Raw genomic sequence first — 20,346 nt, forward strand, 5'->3', positions numbered from 1 at the left:
ACGTTTTAATGTACTGTCTTATTATTAATGTTACTTTGAGAAATTCATTCTACTGTACAATACTAATATTGTAATGTTGGGTGAACTAAATGCAAGCGGTAGGGGAGCACGGTGCACAAACTAACGTGGGGTTAGTTGTAACACACGTGGTTTAAATATTTCCACACATGGTAGCATAACTGAATTTACAGTATTTACAAGTTGCCACATTAACACTATAAAGAGAAAAAAAGTGTGCCAAAACTCAACATTTTTTTTATATCTTATTAAGATATGGCAGAATATTTATTTTAGAATAGTAAAAGTTAATTTTTGAATGAAGTAAATTTTTCATCTTAGTTTTAGCATTCATTCATGAGACAAATGTGCTTTTATTTCAATCTCCAATTTGTTATTTATCAGTTCAGATATGCAATGCTTCGCTAACTAGCAGAAGACACTAACCAGTTCTAAATTCCACTTGCGCAGATGGAACACTGCGTTACAATGTGCCACCCTATTATTAATCTATGCTATTCTGTCATTTACTTTTATGAGTTTTAATGAGAAACCTCAAGAAACAGGTGAATAAAGACTGACGATCGTTGTTTAACATTCAGAAATTATTATTTCAAGAAATGTAAAGCATTTTGGCTTGTTTATGTGTCTATGAGAGCTGTCTGTGGATTGAGGCGAGTGTTTATCTGAATGTGCTTCATTTGCGCAATATTTTAGATTGTTGTGTATATTTTTTTCATTTACACCAGATGCCAGTTTTAAGCTGTCATATGGTCATGTTACAATGTAACCTCACGTTACAATGTACCCCACCTACAGGGCATGTTGTCACATTTCAGTTCTATTCTTTTGAGGTAAATAATGAAAAATGTATACACTGTAATTATGAAACAAAGCGACATATTTGTACTAGACAAGTTAAATAATGTGGATAAAAAAAATTATACTCTGAACCCCAGATGGATTTACACAAACTGAGAAAGTCAAAAAGGTTATGCCCCACTTTACTGAACTAAACTAATAATAACAAAAAAGCATATGAAAACAAGAAACCAAGGAACAAAGCGAAAAACATAACATAACATGTACGCTACAACCATAAGAAAGACAACAACTGACAACCAAACACATTACCAGGCCTTAAATGCCTGAGGGTAAACAAGGAACACCTGGGTGGGCAATCACAGAAGCGAAAATCGAAACACAAAAACTAGAGTTACAGCATACATTCTTCAAACCCAGCTTTTATTTTGTCAGACTGTAGTGAAGATGATAGTTTCATCACATGAAATGCTGAAATACTCACAAAGTAAACTCTGGAACAGCTCTGGAGTTCATATACTGTAAAGTGACCCTATATAGTGAGACGCCAGATGCTGAAAACATGAGCATAAGCGTTATGTGTGCTCAAATATGTGTAGTAGACAAAACCGCTCTGCTCATTCACACAAAGACACAGAGACTTCACATTTAAACAGCAATCTTTTGTGGTTTTCTATTCACAGACATTGTACTCCTCTAAATTCTGTGACGGTAAATTCCATTTTTATGACTAGATTTTGCAATTTCACCCACGTTTTCCATTTTTCAAAAATCATAGGGCACTACATATAAGCTGAGGTAAAACTATTCTTAGTGATGACCTTTCTGAACATAGTCCCACTTCTGCCTCAATAAGGGATCGTAACAGCTGGCCTTTTATTCTCAAATAACTCTTAATGGTTCAAGGGATAAAAGTTTGATCAAAAAGTTTGATTATCTTTGAAATTAGATTTTTTTTTATTCACCAAATGTCTTCAAGACATTTAAAAACAAGAAGAATAGCTTTAGCCAGTTCATAAAACACAATCAGAGGTCCTGGCGGCTTGCGTTCTTGCGGTCATATAGAGACAAGTATCCATCTTGTGGACACACATCCTTTGTTTACATGTCTGTTAGCATTCTGTTCATTTTGTTTAACACACCCACTGAGACCATGCCATGTGCTGTTAGCAAGCTAGCAACTGGAACCCCGACCGAACAGCGATGGAAAGAATTACAACACGGTCATATTAATTAGAGCACTGGATGCTCTGAGATTAATCCGCCATATGTGACTAATCAAAATCTCTTAATTAAGAACCGTAGCATTGTCTTGTGATGAGCCTCAACGCTCTTGGGCTTCTTGAATTAACCTGTTATATACCCCTGTTTTGCCCTTTCATTATTTACTCAAAGGAGTTCTTGATTCAGCCAGCTTTTCTATCGAGTTTATGTAGTATAAGGCAACATGCCCTGAAACACTTCATCAACCTTTGGCATGTGTTCAGAAGTCTTATGCTCGCTAGAAACAGGCCGCCAGCTTTGCTTTCTGCTTAGCACTCCCCGGTCAGGGTCACTATCAACATGACCAACAATTTGATTGACTGTGAGCTTTAGGAGATTAAAGTCATTTCGTAAACCCATCACAGAATTAGTTAGTTCACACAATGGAAGTCAGTGTTCATTTCTTTTTTCGAGAAGAAAGAAAAACACAGTTTTGGAACATTTTTCGTTGAACTGCCCCATTTAAATTGACATGTAAGCATATATATACAATATGATATGAAACACTGTTTCCACCACTGAATAAAGAATAAAAAAGGTAATTGCGACTTTTTATCTCACAATTCTGACTTTTTTTCTCTGAACTGTGACATACAAACTTGCAGTTGTGAGTTATAAAGTCAGAATTGTGAGATATAAATTCTTACTTTTTTATCAGAATTATGTGATACAAACTCGTAGTTCTGACATTTTTTCTCAGAATTGATATGAACTTGCAATTCTGACTTTTTTCTCAGAATCGAGATATTAACTTGCAATTGCGAGAAAAAAAAGTCAGAACTGTGAGATATAAACCTGCAATTCTGACTTTTTTTCTCAGAATTCTAAAATATAAATTCACAGTTGCGAGTTATAAAGTCATAATTGTGATCAACTCGCAATTTTCTCAGAATTGCAAATATAAACACAATTGCAAGAAAAAAACTCAGAATTGCGAGATTTAAACTTGAAATTTATTCGTTTAAATCTTGCAATTCTGAGTTTTTTCTCAGAAATGATATAAACTCGCATTTCTGACTTTTTTGAATTGAGATATTAAATAGCAATTACGAGTTATAAAGTCAGAATTGTGAGATATAAACTTGAAATTCAGATTTTTTTCTCAGAATTATGATTTAAACAATTCTGACTTTTTTCCCCGAATTGAGATATAAACTCACAATTGCAAGTTATAAAATCAGAAATATGAGGTGTACTCTCAATTTCCGACTTCTTTCTCAATTGTAAATATAAACTCGCAACTGCGCGAAAAAAAAATCTGAATTGTGAGATTTAAACTTAATTTAAATATTGCAATTCTGAGTTTTTTCTCAGAAATGATATGAACTCACAATTCTGACGTTTTTCCTCAGAATCGAGATATTAACTAGCAATTGCAAATTATAATCAGAATTTTGAGATATAAACTTGAAATTCTGACTTTTTTCTTAAAATTATGAAATATAAACTCACAATTGCGAGTTAAAAAGTCAGAATTGTGAGAAACTCACAATTCCAACTTTTTTTACCGAATTGCAAATATAAACTCGCAATTGCAAGAAAGAAAAACTCAGAACTGCAAGATTTAAACTTAAAATTTATACGTTTAAATCTTGCAATTCTTTTTTTTATCAGAAATGAAAAAACTTGCATTTCTGACTTTTTTTCCTCAGAACTGAGATTAACTAGCAGTTGTGAGTTATAAAGTCCGAATTGTGAGACATAAACTAGAAAACCTGACTTTTTTTCTCAGAATTATGATATAAACCCACAATTCTGACTTTTTTCCTCCACAATGAGATATAAACTCACAATTGCGAGTTATAAAATCAGAATTGTGAGGAAAACTCGCAATTCCAATTTTTTTTTTCAGAATTGTAAATATGAATTTGCAGTTGCGAGAAAAAAAATCTGAATTGCTTGATTTAAACGTAAAATTTATGTTTAAATCTTGCAATTCTGAGTGAGAATTCTCACAATTGCGAGGTTAAATCACAATTCCAAGAAAAAAGTCATAATTGCGAGTTTGTATCATGCAATTCTGAGAAAAAAGTCATAATTGCAAGATAAAAAGTCGCAATTAATGGTGGAAATGAGCTTCCATTGTATGTTTTTTGGTTAGCCTCTTAAACAGAATAGTTGTGTTTAATATAAGCTTAACCACCTAAAGGCCAATTTTTAATAAGTATTTAACATACTATAATATATTTGCTACCCTATCCACATGAAAATACTCACAAATACACTGAACACATTTCTTTCACAGAAAGGAGCCTTATTACATTGAAGAGTCTCCACGTTCATCACTCTGAACACATACATTCAATTGTCACGTACGGCCATCGCTCCAACTGTGCATATACACACTCTGGGTGGCCACTGCAGACATTAGGGTGATCGAGGAAGAGAAACCGCAAAGCACGGTACGCATAATCTCAGTTAATGCTTCTTCACCAAGAGAAGCCATTTTAATCATCTGCTGCAGAAACCCCCCTCCCTTCACTCTGCCACATGTTGACTTCAACATCATTAAAGCAGTTTTTATGGTGGCTGGATGACATAGTAATCTAAATAGCTTGAAAATTAAATATAAACCATGGGTAGACTTTCTTTTGTTTATTTCATTGCTTCAAGTCCATGTGGAGGAGCAAGAAACATCAAAGTGCTACAGTGCCATCTTTTGGTTCAACCTTTTCACCTTCAGTTTTCAAAAAGAATGAAAGATTCATATGATGACATTATCTAATACTTTAGAAACATACATACTGTGAGTACTAAACTTTGTATCATAGCTTGTCCTGTCATATTTTCTTCTAAAGGAAGTATCCAAGATTCTATGTGAATTGGATTTGATTGTGATACTTTCATATTTAAATATATTGAATTGTTCATTTTCATGCGTTTTATTGTCTGCCACCAATATAATACAATAATCACACAAGACAACAGATGCTTAATATGCAGTCGCCTGCCATTGCCGGAAAAAAGCAACCATAAAAACAGCCATCATCTGCGTTTTGGGATTTGCAAAATTGCATTGCATTGTTAAGTCTTCTGTTTCTCAGTCAAGCTCAGAGGAGGACCAAAAAAAGAGTGAGCTTTGAGAACTGTGCCTTTGTTCTTCTCTTTGTGGGCTGTCTCTTTCTCACCACAACACTTTCCCATCAAAAAAGACGCCAAAGCACTTGAAAAAGGTGGCGAAGAATAAGCAGTTGAGAAGTGAACACGCTCATTATGGTGGGACTTGAGAAAACAGCCCTGGAGAAGTGCTATTTGAAGTGATTATCTGCAATTAAATTCAGCTGATGCATCAACGGCTCGTCCTCATGCTGTTAGGTGGCTTGGCGAGGACAGAGCAGAAATTTACACAAGCTGACGACAAATTAGTCCCTGGATATTTCCTCAACTTTCTTTCACCCCTAACACGTGCAGACCGCTTTCGATTGGCTGAAAGCGGGATGGTCAGAGAGGCAGTTGGCATGCTGGCATGGCAGGAAGTGAGTAATAGCTAAATAGAGGCCTGGGCTATTTGGCCCTCTGTGGCTTGTGTCTTGCTGCCTGGACTGGAGCAGATGAGCAGCTAAAAGCTCAGAGTGTATGCGTGACCATCTGCCATCTCTGTTTTGCTCTCTGCTTCATAGATTTGGGTGTGTATGTGTGTAAATGAGACAGGGAGGGGAAAGAGAAAAAAAGAACGAAAGCATCTCTTGCTCTCCTTCCTCCTCCGTCGTAGACTCTTTCCCCGTCTCCCTATCCGCTGTCACACACATAAGCGCAGGGAGCAAGACAGAGGTAATAGACTCTCATACCAATGAGCTAATGCTGTGGCATTCTGACAGTTCCAGCTTGTGGCCTGAAATTGACCCCCAGACTCCAGCTACAGTCTGAAAACCTCCATTTACAACACCACAGGCTGCTACACAGCACCCCATCAAACACAACCAGCCAAAGGCAAAAACCTTGCAAAACAACTGCGCTTATCAAGCCCAACACTGCCACCTGTCGGTGGGAAATCTAACAGCTGCTGTAAGCGTCATATTTATAGAAGAATCCAACTGTTATTTATTGCCACACAAACAGGGCCAGTTGCACTTCCACAACTTTTGACATGGAACAGCGGCGTGAATTTATTATGGGACAATCTCACTGGAGCAACCTGGGGTTAAGTGCCTTGTTCAAGGGCACAGTGGTAATGATTCCTCACAGGGATGGAACCATCAAACCCTTCCTAACCACATCACATCATCATAAAACACTATTTTACAAGAGGAAAACCAGATCAAGGAGCACATTAAAGGGATAGTTCATCAAAAAAAGAAAATTCTGTTAATAATCACACCCTCATATCATTCCAAACCCATAAGACCTTTGTTCATCTTTGGAACACAAATTAAGATATTTTTGATTTAATCAAGAGCTTTCTGACTCTGCATAGACAGCAACACATGCATCATAGTACTCTCCTGAATGTGCACGAAGACTGACATGGAAGAGAAGAAATTGTTGAATAAAGCCGTTATTTTTGTTTTCTTTGCACAAACAATATTCTTGCAACTACGGTTGAACCACTCATGTCACATGGACTATTTTAATGATGTCTTTACTACCTTTCTTAGCATTGAACGTGTCAGTTCCAAGATTGTTGTCAATGCAGGGTCAAAAAGCTCTTGGATTTTATCAAAAATATCTTAATTTGTGTTCAGAAAATAAACAAAGTACTTAACAGATTTGAAATGACATGAGGATGAGTAATTAACAGTGTTGGGCATGTTACTTTAAAAAAGTAATTAGTTATAGTTACTAGTTACTTCTCACAAATAGTATCTGAGTTGGTAATTGAGTTACTTCATTTTAAAAGTAACTAATTATGAGGGAAAGTAACTATTGTGTTACTTTTTTTAAAAAAAAAATGCTCAAATATGTAAATAACTTGGATGCCCCGATTATTAAATATGTTAAAATGAATGCAATTTAAAGATTAATGGCACAGTACACTTAGCATCAGTCAGTCAAGAATTATAATATGACAGTATGATAATTTAGCATTACACTTTAGTAATTAGAAATAAAGTAATTACAATAACCATGTACGAATGTACATTTGTCATGTCATGTGTCACGAATCCGGTCCGTGGCTTTCCGTCCGTTCGCCACCAGATGTCGCTATATGTCATTATATGGACATTCACACTACACAAGCTGTTACATGTCACCCCGGACTGCATTTCCCATCATCCATTGCACTGATTGCACACACCGCTATAGCCAATCACACACACTATTTAACACCCACCCAAAAACCTAAAAATAATACTGATAAGATAACAAAACTACTACAAATTCTACTACTATAACAATATAAAACGCAATAAGGATTAATGAGCTGCTAGGTTCATGAATATTAATCACGTTGTCTGCATTCGCTCTAACTGATTTGCTGAAATCAAAACAGGTACGATAATAGGTGAGCACCAGCCAATGAGATTGCTGTCTGCGCATTAGTCCCGCCTACTACCGGAGAAACCGGCAGTTCTTAAAAGCTGAAGAATTCCAAAGGAACTCTGTTATGCAGCAAAGAATATCGTTTACCTTCACATCAGAGTTTACTGTTCATCAAATACAGGTATGCTGCGCATCCAAATGTTTTGATTACTTGTTACTGAAAAAAATAGCGTTGTTAGTAACGCTGTTTATTTATAATGCCGTTATTCCCATCACTGGTAATTAATGAGATAATTTCAGTTTTTGGGTGAACTATCCCTTTAATTGTCATGTACAAGAATCACAAGAATACTTGACCCATTTTCACAGCACACTTAAAAGGAAACCATTAGATCAAAAATCTGCTATTAGGACACATAAATGTGTGCGTGCCATTGTAGGAGGTTATTTAGTTCACTAACCAGCAATGTCTTTTTCTCTATTTAGCAACACACAGAGCCACGGTGATGCATGGAGCTAAAGTGATTTTGTTTTTTTTACTTTACAACAAGCAGACTACTTCACTGACTGCCACTGTTTACACAGAACGCTGCTGTTCAGAGAAGAGCAGACTGGATTCACAGCAATCTTTCTCAGATCACTGTGGATGAACAAATTAGTTATAGAGGTTGAATCGATGCTGTGCTCTTCCAACTACAGTGGATTCTGGGAAAGCAGCATGCAAGCTGTGAGAGCTGAGTGATATCAAATAAAACCCGTTCTTCATTTCGACTGAAGGTATATGCTATATTTCACAGTTTATATGCACATTAAAAAGGTGCTGCATACAGGTTTGAGAGTAAATATTGACAGAATTTTTATTTTTGGGTTAACATTCCTGTTAACTCCTACACTCGCTGAGAGGTAACACTTAATTTCATCACCATTTCCTGAGGTTCATGATTGAAAGGAAAATGAAAAGGCGTATTATTAATGTGTGCGAGTTACCAACCCCAAGAATATTGCTGATTTCCTTCCAACGATTAGCCCACTGTTCTGTCAGCTCCTGAACCTGAGGAAAAAAAGTGAGATCTTTTGTATCACTTCTATAAGAGAAAATACAGATATGTAAAGATATAAAATATGTCTACTGGATTGTGCATAAGTAAATACTGCCACAATCCTTTAAAATGGGATTTAAAACAGCATTCTGAGCACTGAAATAAATACAGCCCTCTAAAACCCCAGTTGTGGGTCATGCATATTTCAATACAAGCATAAGAGCAGCATAATATAAAATTAAAATAAAACAACAATGGTGCTGCTGACCTCTTCTAACACAAAGGCTTTAATTATCCCCTTAAATCAGCATGCATCATACTTAAACAGCCATGAGATGTGGGCAAATCAAGAAGTGGTCGGCTGCTATGCTCGGTTTTACCCAACTTTTAATCATCAGAAGATCCGCTCAAGTAGTCTGGGGATATGCAGAGAAATTGAGACACTTACTCTGGCTTCATCCTGATGAAGCCTCTCCTCCACACTCGACCCTGAAGGCTGCTCAAACGACGCCATCTGAAAGGAAGAAAACTGAAGCATTTAATTCATGTGGCCACTGAAAAATAAAACAAAGGCTATAATTCTGAGTACAAAAGCAGGTACTTCTGTGTATATGCCAGTATTGTGATATACTATCTTATAAAGTTACATCTGCATAAAACATCTGTACATATTTTCATACCATAAATGGCAATGTTAGCTCAAAAAGCATGCAGGGACGTCACAACAGTATGTCATCCGGGCCATTTTGTCATTATATTTTCTGTGTATTATGCTTTGAAGGTGCTAATCCGATCCAGAGGAAAATTACTCAGAAGAGCTAAGAGCTGAGTTTCAAACAAAACACGCTGTATCTTGACAAATCCTCAGCACAGTTTGAGCCATTACTGAGGTCTTTTCAGAAACTCAAGAAGAGACATATGTGAGAATATTGTCCTTTGCTCATGACAGAAATAAAAGAAGCTCTTATTGCTGTCTAAGAGAAACATTAAACAGATTTAATTTGATTTATTTGATTTTTCATTCCAACAAACTAATCATCGCATACCATATGTAAGACTGATAATATACAAATTGAAATTTAGCCTTTGATGTCTGATGAGGATGAAGTTAAATTTAACTCACCTGATTTCCTGCAGACAGCAGCGCTTTGAGGCGGGCAATCTCAGCTCGCAGCTCTCTGATAATCTTTACACTGCTGTCCTCATTCACAGTGGGTTTGTTTAAAATGTTCTTGGCCCGGCTGGCATAACGAAGGGTGTTCAGAGTTTCGCTATAGTTTACGTCAGCGGGGGAGATGGCTGGAGTGACAAAAGATAAAGCAAAATGAATATTTAATCTTAAATCTACTTGCGCCGGAATATTACAAAGAGGAACCAGCAGATTAGGGTAACCAGCAGATCCAGGTATAAGGGGACAATGGGACAATCTTAAAAAGTAATCTTAATGAAAAAAATGTAAATTTTAGTCTGCCACATTTTTCTTTATAATGTGTTTATTCAACATTTTTTGGAGGTTAACAGCCCAACTTTAAAGGAGAAGTCCACTTCCAGAACAACAATTTACAGGTAATTTACTCACGTCCTTGTCATCCAAGATATTCATGTCTTTCTTTCTTCAGTCATAAAGAAATTATGTTTTTTGAGGAAAAAATTTTTTTTTTTTTTTTTCCATATAATGGACTGATACGGTGCCCTTTGAACTTTCAAAATGCTGTTTAAATTCAGCTTCAAACAATCCCAAATGCGGTTGTAAACAATCCCGGCTGAGAAAGAAGGGTCTTACCTAGCAAAACGATCGGTTATGTTCATAAAAATGTAAAACACTCTTCTTGTCTTGCTCTTCCCAACCTCTGTTTTTGTTCCGGTTCATGACAGTTAGGGTATGTTGAAAAACTCCCATCTCATGTTCTCCCTCAACTTCAAAATCGTCCTATATTGCGTTTTTACCTTTTTTGTTAAGGGTGTTTGATCTTCTTTGCATGTTCACTTGCATAGACTGGGTCGGTACTTCTGCAGCGATGTAGGATGATTTTGAAATGATTTTTGAAGTTGAGGGAGAAAATACGATTGGATACCCTAACTGTCTTGAGCTAGAATACACAGAGTTCAAGCAGAGCAAGACAAGACGAGTGTTTGAGATTAGAAGGTATTTAAATAGTATTTTTTTAATGAGAATAACCGATTGTTACGCTGGATAAAACCCTTCTTCCTCGGCTAGGATTGTTTAAAATCGCATTTGGGATCGTTTGAAGCTGCATTTAAACTGCAATTTGGAAGTTCAAACTCGGGGCACCATAGCAGTCCATTATATGGAGAAAAATCCTGAAATGTTTTCCTCAAAAAAACATAATTTCTTTACGACTGAAGAAAGAAAGACATGAACATTTTTGATGAAAAGGGGTTGAGTACATTATCTGTAAACTGTTGTTCAGGAAGCGGACTCCTCCTTTAACTTTCGTTGTATGGAAAAGACCAGCTTGAACTTTCTGCAAATATACTTGAGAAACTCGGAGAAACTAAAGGGTGTGTAGAATGGCAAGGTGATATGTGTGATCTCTGACATACTGGCTATCATGATGGTTTTGGAGTTTCCACCAAGACTGTCCTTTAGGAGCCAGGTAAGCACAGAGTCTCGATACGGAACAAAGTTTTGCTTCTTTTTCAGTCCACCACCAACAGACAGATCAGCTGTGAAAACAGAAATAACAAAGAACATTCAATGTACATTCAAATCAAAGTCCTATGTATCCTTTGGTAACTGAAAGTTGTTGGTTTACCTAAAGCAGAGATAACGATGCCCAGAGTAACCAATGATTTATTAATGTTGGCTCCCTCCTTCAATCTGATGCCAGTCGCTTGTGTGGCATTAGCTCTTTCACTTCCTGCCAGGTCAACCAGGTGTACCTTACTCACTGTCTCACTTGGTAAATCTGCATCAAACATGGCCTATAAGAACATATTTTGGTAGATGATATAGTCAGATATTTCTCATTCCAAAAGCGCAGAACCAAAATGCAATAGGGAAAAGAAACAGGCAAAAACACTTTTGATTGAAACACAGGAAAGTAAGATTGGAAATGCTTAATGCTGCATGACAGCTGATCCCCTGGAGTGACTGAAATTATTATGAATACATAAAAATAGCAGGATTTATCAACTTATAACCAGCAGAACCTTATGGAGTTTGAAATATTAGTCTCATAACAGGAAAACTGAGATGGCACACAGAATATTGACAAAATTATGAAATTGAAAAAAATGCTATGTTTGGAGCAGCATGCTATTATAATACTCTACTTTTAGTGTGATGGATAAACTGGAAGTATTATCAGCCATCATTCTTAGCATTTCTTTCTTGACTCACTTGATCATAAAGTACTTCCAAACGTTAAAACATCTCTAAATTAAAGCTGCAAGCAGCTTTGAAAGAGCCCTTCTGGAAAGGGCTCACCACCACCCAGAAGCTTTAGGAAAACAGCAAACAGTGGAACAGGAATATGTTATTTATATGTTCCAAATTTCCTGCTGCCGGCTGGTGGCGCTGTGACTATAACTGGATATTGACAGGGATATTTTATAAAACATATTAAGTTTGGTGCAGATTGAACATGGTATGTTTGAGTTAGTGCAAAGCATGACGTATCCTGTTTCCAACAGGTGATGCTATGATTATAACTGAATATTGGCCTTTAGATGTCTTCAGACCAGGACTCTTACAACAACTATTCCCAAGGCGAAACATCGAATTTTGTCACACTGCCACGAACACGCCCTTTAACAAAAACTCAAGATCTTCACAATTTAACATGGCAAAGGCCTTTAGAGTAGACTGACCATATATAATGTTGATGCCATTAAATCTCTATGAGGAGTTCGTTACAGCGTAAAACATGCCACTTCCTGTTGCCAGCAGGTGGCGCTATGGCCATAACTGAATATGGTCACGGCATGTGTTCAGGACAGGACTCTTACCAAACATGTGAATTTTGGTGCAGATTGCACATTGTATGCCTGAATTATAACAACTTCCTTTTTCATGGCGAAACATCAAAGCTTGTCAGGTTGCCACAGACACGCCCTTCAACGAAAACTCAAGATCTTCGCAATTTAATGTCACTAAGGGCTTTAGATTACACTGACCAAATCTGTCATTGATCTGTCCTCTAGGAGGAGTTCATTTAAATACCACACCTGCATATGGCAAAAACAGCACAAAACTTGCAGAGAAAATTCAAAATAACAGACTTCCTGTTGGGTTTCAGACTTGGTACCGGGGGACTTTTTTGCAGGTATTAGTGTGTTACATGTGTCTACCGAATTTCGTACATGTACGTGATGTACGCATGTTACATAGCTCAAGGAACACTTTGTTTACATTTTTTAGGTAGCGCTATTAAGCCATTTTGCCACACCCACTTCTGAAACCCATACCAGACATAAATTTTCACCACTTTTGGCTTTTGTGCAAAGTTTCATGAGTTTTTGAGCATGTTTAGGCCCTCAAAACTCTGATTCATTTTGGAGGAGAAGAAGAATCTGAGCAATTCCAATAGGGTCATTGCACCATCGGTGCTCGAGCCCTAATAAAAAAGTAAAGTAACAATTTTTATATCCAAGAACATAACTGATTCATTTACTGACTATATACTGCTGAGTGTAAACTATTTTTAATATAGTACATACTGTGCAATAAGTAGCAATCTAGTATTCCATTCCAAGCATAGCCATCGACACACTAACTAGACTCAAAGGTCACTCCAGCATTGTGCAGTATAACCCATACATAATAAAATCACAATGATATCTGTGTATCATTACCCAGACATCCCCAACATGCACCGAAAATGGAGAAAGCCCAGTGGATAATGCAAACAGGGAGATGATAACTTCAAGCTGTGACGGCTATCTGCACAAATGTACAAACAGAGAGGCAGATGGCATTCAGCAGAGGGTAAATGGACTTGAGACCTTGATGAAGTGAATGGTGAAGATGGCGTGGGATCGGCTGCTGACATGGTTCATGCCTGTGCTGGCAGTGGCACGCCTTCTGTTGCCCTCCTGCATCAACTGGCCAACCTCAGTATAGCTCTGCACATGGTGTCTGGAGAGGGCTAGACAACATATATGTCACATACAGGACATAAGAGAAATATAGCATCTAAGTAACATTAAAACATACGCTGTCAATCATCATGCTGTTTTATAGTCATTTTACCCTCCACATATGGTCCATCTTTAGGATGTTCCCTCACTCTCAGCTCACAGCCTTGCGTCTCTGTGCTGGGAAGGAGGTCTCGAACCCGCTCATTGTAGATTTCAAAGTAGCTGGAAGCACAAAGCATCAAAGGCAAGAACAAAGCAGTGAAAGTTTGCTCTTGAAACATGACTTTATCTCAGAAAGCACAGCAACGAGCTACTATTTTAGGATATAATGGGAAAAAAAGGTTTTCACCACACTTCAATCTTCAACATTGACTCAGTCTCTAGACTAAATCCACTAATAAGGCTGGTTTTAAATGATGCACATTCCAGCAATTCTGCTAAATACCACTGGTTTAGTTTATATTTTGGTTTAATATCTTATTTGCTAGCTTATTAAATTGTCTTTGATTTGACTAAATCATTCGTGAAGCAATTGCCTGGAAAACTCAAATCAATTACCTTCCACTGTTTGAATATCATTGTGCGTAAACAAAATGATAGAAAACTCTAGCGTGATGGAACACAGCGACTTGACAGGAAATTAGATGGTACGCGTTTTCCCTGAATCTGAGTATGCGGCAGTATATCACAACAGAGCTTATTACAGCAGTCGTGGGTGAGGGGAAAAAAGTCTCGCCAGTCAGAAAAGAAATAAAATCCCACAAGACGATAAACCTATTTCAGGCTGTCTGCAGAAATGTGAATGTTTAAACAGGCTCCTGAAATGAAAGACAGATTGGTCCCTCTTCATCTCCTAATGAAGCTGGAGAGAGACAGCATCAGTTTGAACTCAGTACAAACTAACAGTGAACTAATTAAAATGTGACAGTCAGAAATCTTGAATGCCTCTTCTGCCAGAACTGTCCCCAGTGAATGAGCACTGTTTAAAGGAGGGATCCAGGTAGTTAAACTACATCTTGCAGGCATTTAGAAACCACAGTCGTATGCAAAAGAAGTCATTTAGAAAGGGCAAAGAATCTGTCAGTCTTATCCATTATTAAGGACAGGTCTCACTCAGAAGCAAGACTGATTTTTGTATTTAGTCCCAGTATTGTTTGAAAGCACTGGGATTTTTTGTACTGCAGCAATCCTAATTGCAATAGCAATTGATTTAATACGCAATAACTGTATTTTAAGACCTCATTTATACCACAAGCAAGAGCTGTAACTCGACAGCTTCCTTTATTACAGTGGGTGCATGCACATCTAGAAGTCCGTAGGCAAAACAGCTTGCACTGAAATGTGGACTCAAACAGTCAATTTTTTACAACATGCAACACAATAGTATTTTTGTGCAATATCGTTTCTTGTTGTTAATCAAGGCCTCTGGTAAACTACACAGCGGCGTAAATTTCATTTTGGACTTTAATAGCTCCATGAGAATGTGTTTGACTTTTGTTAAACACATCCTAGTGCTGTAGCAAATGTAGATATAATTTTGGAAATTTTTTAATTTTTAGTTATTTTTTTACTAGTGGGTGCAGGACACTATAGTTCATTTACAAAAGTGAGGATAGCAAAATTAAGTAAACTGTGGCATTTTATACCCATAAATTCTTCTTACAGTGGACTACCAGTAAAATTGATAAAAAATTTGGGACCAAAAATTATTCAGACACTTTGACCTGACCAGGTTTTGCTTAAGTGTTTTTTCTTTAATTGCTATTGCGACCTTTTTACACTACAGACTGAACGAAATTAAGCATTGCTTGGTAATTGGTCAGTAAAGTATTGATAGTTGTGTAAATATTGTCATACTAACATTTGTCTGAATTTTTGGATGATTGTAAACCATTACATACCTTTCTATCAAAGTTATCTGACATTATCAAGATGAATTTGTTCTGACGCCGTTTAACTATGAGTTCTTGTCATATTTTATTACCATGTTCTAAACTATACTGAATAAACTGTGATAATGTGAGAAATGTTAAAGACGTCTGAATAAATTTTGGTTAGACTATAGTTGTTCTCATAAGTTTACATACCCCTTGAAGAATGTACAAAATATTAATAATTGAAACAAAATAAGAGAGATCATGAAAATTGCATGTTATTTTTTATGTAGTACTGTCCTGAATAAGCTATTTCACATAACAGATGTTTACATATACTCCATAAGACAAAATAATAACTAAATTTATAAAAATTACCCCATTCAAACGTTAACATACCCTTGAGTCTTAATACTATGTGTCATTGCCTGGATGATCCACAACTGTTTTTACTTTTGGGATAGTTTTTCATGAGTCTCTTGTTGGTCCTGAGCAGTTCAGCTGCCTTCAGAAAAATCCTCCAGCTCCTGCACATTCTTTGGTTTTTCAGCATCTTCTGCATATTTAAACTTTTCCAAAAGTGACTGTTTGATTTTGAGATCCATCTTTTCACAATGAGGGCAATTGAGGGACTCAAACACCGCTATTACAAAAGGTGGAAACACATACTGATGCTCAAGAAGGCAACACAGTGCATTAAGAGCCAGAGGGTGTAAACTTTTGAACAGGATGATGATGTGTACATTTTTCTTGTTTTGTTTAAAGATAATATTTCTTTCATTTGGTACTGCACTTAGGAAGCTACATAAATACTTAAATGTTTCCCAGAAGACAAAATAAGTACAATTTACCTTCATCATCCAATTTAAAAAGTTTACACCCCCCAGCTCTTAATGCATCCTTTTTCCTTCTTGAGCATCAGTAAATGTCTTCACCTTATAGTTATGTGTAGTTATGAGTCCCCCAGTTGTCATCCATGTGAAAAAATGGATCTCAAAATCATACAGTCATTGTTGGAAAGGGTTCTAATATGCAGACAATGTTGGAAAACTAAAGGATGTGCAGGAGCTGAAGGATTTTTCTAAAGAACAACAGGCAGTTGAACTACTCAGGACCAACAAGGGACTCAAAAACAACTATCACAAAACAGAAAGACAGTCGTGAATCATCCAGGAAACGACACAGTATTACGATTCAAGAGTATGTAAACTTTTGAATGGGGTCATTTTTGTAAATTAAGTTATTATTTTGTCTTGGGGAGAATATATAAATGTGTTATGTGAAACAGCTTATTCCGGACAGTACTAAATAAAAAATAACAATTTTGTTTCAATTATTTACATTTTGCACATTATGCAAGGGTTATGTAAACTTACGAGCACAACTGTATATATATATGAAGAGTTCAGATGCAAAACCAGCTAAAAGCCATCTCAGTCGAAAATTAGATAATGATACTGAGTGAATGCTCTTGACACATATTATGCGTCCATCAAATACTTTTACTTCAAACACGCTAAATTCCAGCCTCAGCCCAATCAGAAGTGCCAGTACTTACATAGAAATTTATACAAAGTAGCCAGAAAGAAACGCTTGTTTTACAGAAAAATGTCAGATGGATTTAGATGGATTTGCATCTGAACTCTTCACATATATATATATATATATATATGATTTGGAAAAATGACTTTTGTCCATCAAGCACACATTAAATGTACCAAAAGTGACAGTAAAGACATTTATTGTTATAAAATATTAGTATTATATCAAATAAATGCTGCTCTTTTGATTTTTGAACTGATTCCTCAAAAAATGTATCATGTTTCCCAAAAAAATACTAAGCAGCACAGCTGATAATAATGAGAAATGTGTTTTTAGCACCAATACATATCATCATCAAATCATATTAGAATAATTTCTGAAGACATTGAAAGCTAATAAAAATTCCATTTTGAAACATATTAGACAAAATGTAATGTATTTGTGATCAAATAAATGGAGCCTTGGTGAGCATAAAATACTTCTTTCAAAAATATTTAAAGGAAACACTGGATGTCCATTTTCCACAAGTTGGTATGATTCTTTAGGGTAAAATGAAATGTCTGCAAAATAATAAAATTAGGTTAAAATTCCTCAGTGGTCATGTAAAACAACACCTTTTTTACTTTGTCAAAAACAGCTCTGCTCAGAGCAAGCCATTTCGGTGCATGGCTCTTTAAATGATAATGAGCTACTGCTCACCCTGCCTCTCCCAACCGTTTTTTGTGTATTTGATGGCGCGTTACCATCAAAAACAAAACTAATCCACTGCATCCTCAGTGGCTCTGATATCAGGAGAAAATTAAGACTCTTATATTCACTTTTACAGGGGAAACTGAAAAAATGGTAGCCCCTGGATAAGGGGTATAAATACTGCTCAGAAAATTAAAACGGCTTGATAATTGAGACTGTTTAGTTTTTTGGGGGATTAAAAAAAAAAGTGTAAATGGATTTTTATTATTATAGAGTGGGTGTCTCCACACACTGTTTAGACACATTTATATGCAAACCCCATGTAAAAGTGAATTTTGCATCCGATGTCCCCTTTAAAAAAAAAAAAAAAAAAACTTCTGGAAAGTAGTGTATAAACATGTTCAGTGTATAACTGTGATAGCCAGGTCACAGTATATCTCTGATGGCTGAAACAACATTTAATAGGTCTAGTCACACCCCTGACCTCACTGTCGGTCTCTCTCATCTAATCTACCACATGAGCTGTTATCAAGAAGCCATTTGGATACCTGCTTTAGGTGGAAGCAGACGGAGGCTGTACACTGACCCTCCTGATCATCTGGTTGTAATTACACTCCTGCTATCTTACAATGCCCATAAGAAAGGACAAGCTGCCAGAATGGACGCCTCATTTACACACTGCAATCTGCCTGTCCTTCTCCCTAGGATTTTGATGGGATCATCAACCTACAATAAATCGCCGTGGAGCAAATGATAGGAGCACCTGTTGACAACTGTGGTCATGTAGGCTCTCTGGACATGTCTGAATTACTCATGTTACCCACTTCTTTGGCAGTCCACTCGCAGCATGGCTATGCTATTATCTAGACATATCACATACCTGACCTCCATGTGAAATGATGCCTTGTCCTTTTGTAACACTCCACTGATGTGGTGGAACAGCCCCTCACAGATCCGTGGAATCAGTCCATAATCATCCTGAGAGAGGAAAAACAAAATTTATTGTTATATGTAGCCAGGTGGTTAAGGAACTGGACTGAAAGATTGCAGTGTCGAACCCCACAAGTGATGACCATTAACAAAATGATATTAAGAAGAAAATGTTTCAACAGCTTTTGTCCATACAATGCTGTTGTGGACCCCAAATAAGAAAAGGTATTTTAACATCAATAACCTTTACAATAAAAAAAATGTTAAAAATCTAAAAGTATAGCAAAACACACAGTGTAGAACAGAAAATGGTTTCCCATTATGGTTTTGCTCTTTCAAACATCCACACAATTGAGACATTTTGATTTATTCTCTTTCTCTCTCTCTCTCGACTGTTTCTTCACTCTGTGCTTTTCACCAGCACTTTGAATAAATCAGAACTCCATTAAAGTCCCCACATTATTTTCCTCTCTGATCTGCAGTGGCGGCTTTTAATTACTACCCAGGACAAAGGGGGGGATATCAGACAGAATAGAATGATAATCATCAGAACAAATCTGAATGAGTCTCTCAGATGATACTGGACTGAAACTAGTTATAATTATGTGTTCTTCATATTCTGCCCTTGTCACATTTTCTGATTACTCACAAAAAGCATGCAGTGAAATAGCGGATTGGAAGTCACCGGGGTTAAGAACCACTATGTGCATCTTCTGAAGAGTAGAAGTGTTTTACTAGGTGTAATTGGTGGGCTTTGAAATTACACTTAAAGACGTGACAGAAATTGGATGTGATCCTAACCGGGTTGCCCATCATGGTGTAGGACTTTCCTGAGCCTGTCTGGCCGTACGCAAAGACGCAGGCATTGTAACCCTCAAAAGCAGCTTGCAGGACATCGGTGCCAAGATCTGTGAAAATCTGAAATGAGAGATGACACAATGAGCTACAGAGATACTTTCTTTAGTATGTTAGTACATCTGGAATCTCTATCTGTCGTACAAAAACAATTATTTTTAATCATTGACGTGTCCTTACTGGAAATTATCTTCTAAGGTTTTCAAAGCATGAGTAACAGCTCAGCTAGTCTCTGCACAATTGCAGATTAGGTAAACAAACCATATGTGACCCTGGACCACAAAACCAGTCATAAGTAGCACAGGTTTATTTGTAGCAACAGCCAACAGTACACTGTATGGGTCAAAATTATTCATTTTTCTTTTATGCCAAAAATCATTAGGATATTAAGTAAAGATCAAGTTCCATGAATATATTTAGTAAATTTTCTACCGTAAATATATCAGAACTAAGTTTCGATTAATAATATGCATTGCTAAGAACTTCATTTGGTCAACTTTAAAGGCAATTTTCTCAGTATTTTGATTTTTTGCACCCTCAGATTCCAGATGTTCAAATAGTTGTATCTCAGCCAAATATTGTCATTTTCTAATAAACCATACATCAACAGTTTCAGCTGATGTATAAATCTCAGTTTCAAAAAATTTACCCTTATGACAGGTTTTGTGATCCAGGGTCACATATTAGCAAAATTAGGCATTTATATTGTCAATAATCCATGCCTTAACTTGAAATTGATGACACTGAAAAACATACCTTGACAATAATTGTACGAACAGCTAATTCTATGAGTGCTAAAACACTTCTGT

At 36.6% G+C, this 20,346-nt stretch overlaps 1 protein-coding gene across 5 annotated transcripts in view; it reads right to left on the reverse strand.

Annotated features, from left to right (window-relative positions):
* The window catches only part of kif16bb (kinesin family member 16Bb), a 58,257-nt gene that overhangs the window by 36,859 nt on the left and 1,052 nt on the right, over nucleotides 1-20,346 (reverse strand). For all 5 annotated transcript variants that reach the window (XM_051126600.1, XM_051126599.1, XM_051126597.1 and 2 more), the window contains exons 4-12: nucleotides 19,484-19,600; nucleotides 18,633-18,730; nucleotides 13,759-13,868; nucleotides 13,512-13,654; nucleotides 11,321-11,489; nucleotides 11,109-11,231; nucleotides 9,667-9,842; nucleotides 8,992-9,057; nucleotides 8,495-8,554 (exon numbers count right to left, since the gene is read on the reverse strand). In XM_051126600.1, coding sequence (XP_050982557.1) covers nucleotides 8,495-8,554; nucleotides 8,992-9,057; nucleotides 9,667-9,842; nucleotides 11,109-11,231; nucleotides 11,321-11,489; nucleotides 13,512-13,654; nucleotides 13,759-13,868; nucleotides 18,633-18,730; nucleotides 19,484-19,600 — 1,062 coding nt within the window. The remainder of the gene's footprint in view (nucleotides 1-8,494; nucleotides 8,555-8,991; nucleotides 9,058-9,666; nucleotides 9,843-11,108; nucleotides 11,232-11,320; nucleotides 11,490-13,511; nucleotides 13,655-13,758; nucleotides 13,869-18,632; nucleotides 18,731-19,483; nucleotides 19,601-20,346) is intronic.

This window comes from Labeo rohita, chromosome 13, assembly GCF_022985175.1.
Source record: "Labeo rohita strain BAU-BD-2019 chromosome 13, IGBB_LRoh.1.0, whole genome shotgun sequence".
Taxonomy (NCBI): Eukaryota; Metazoa; Chordata; class Actinopteri; order Cypriniformes; family Cyprinidae; genus Labeo; species Labeo rohita.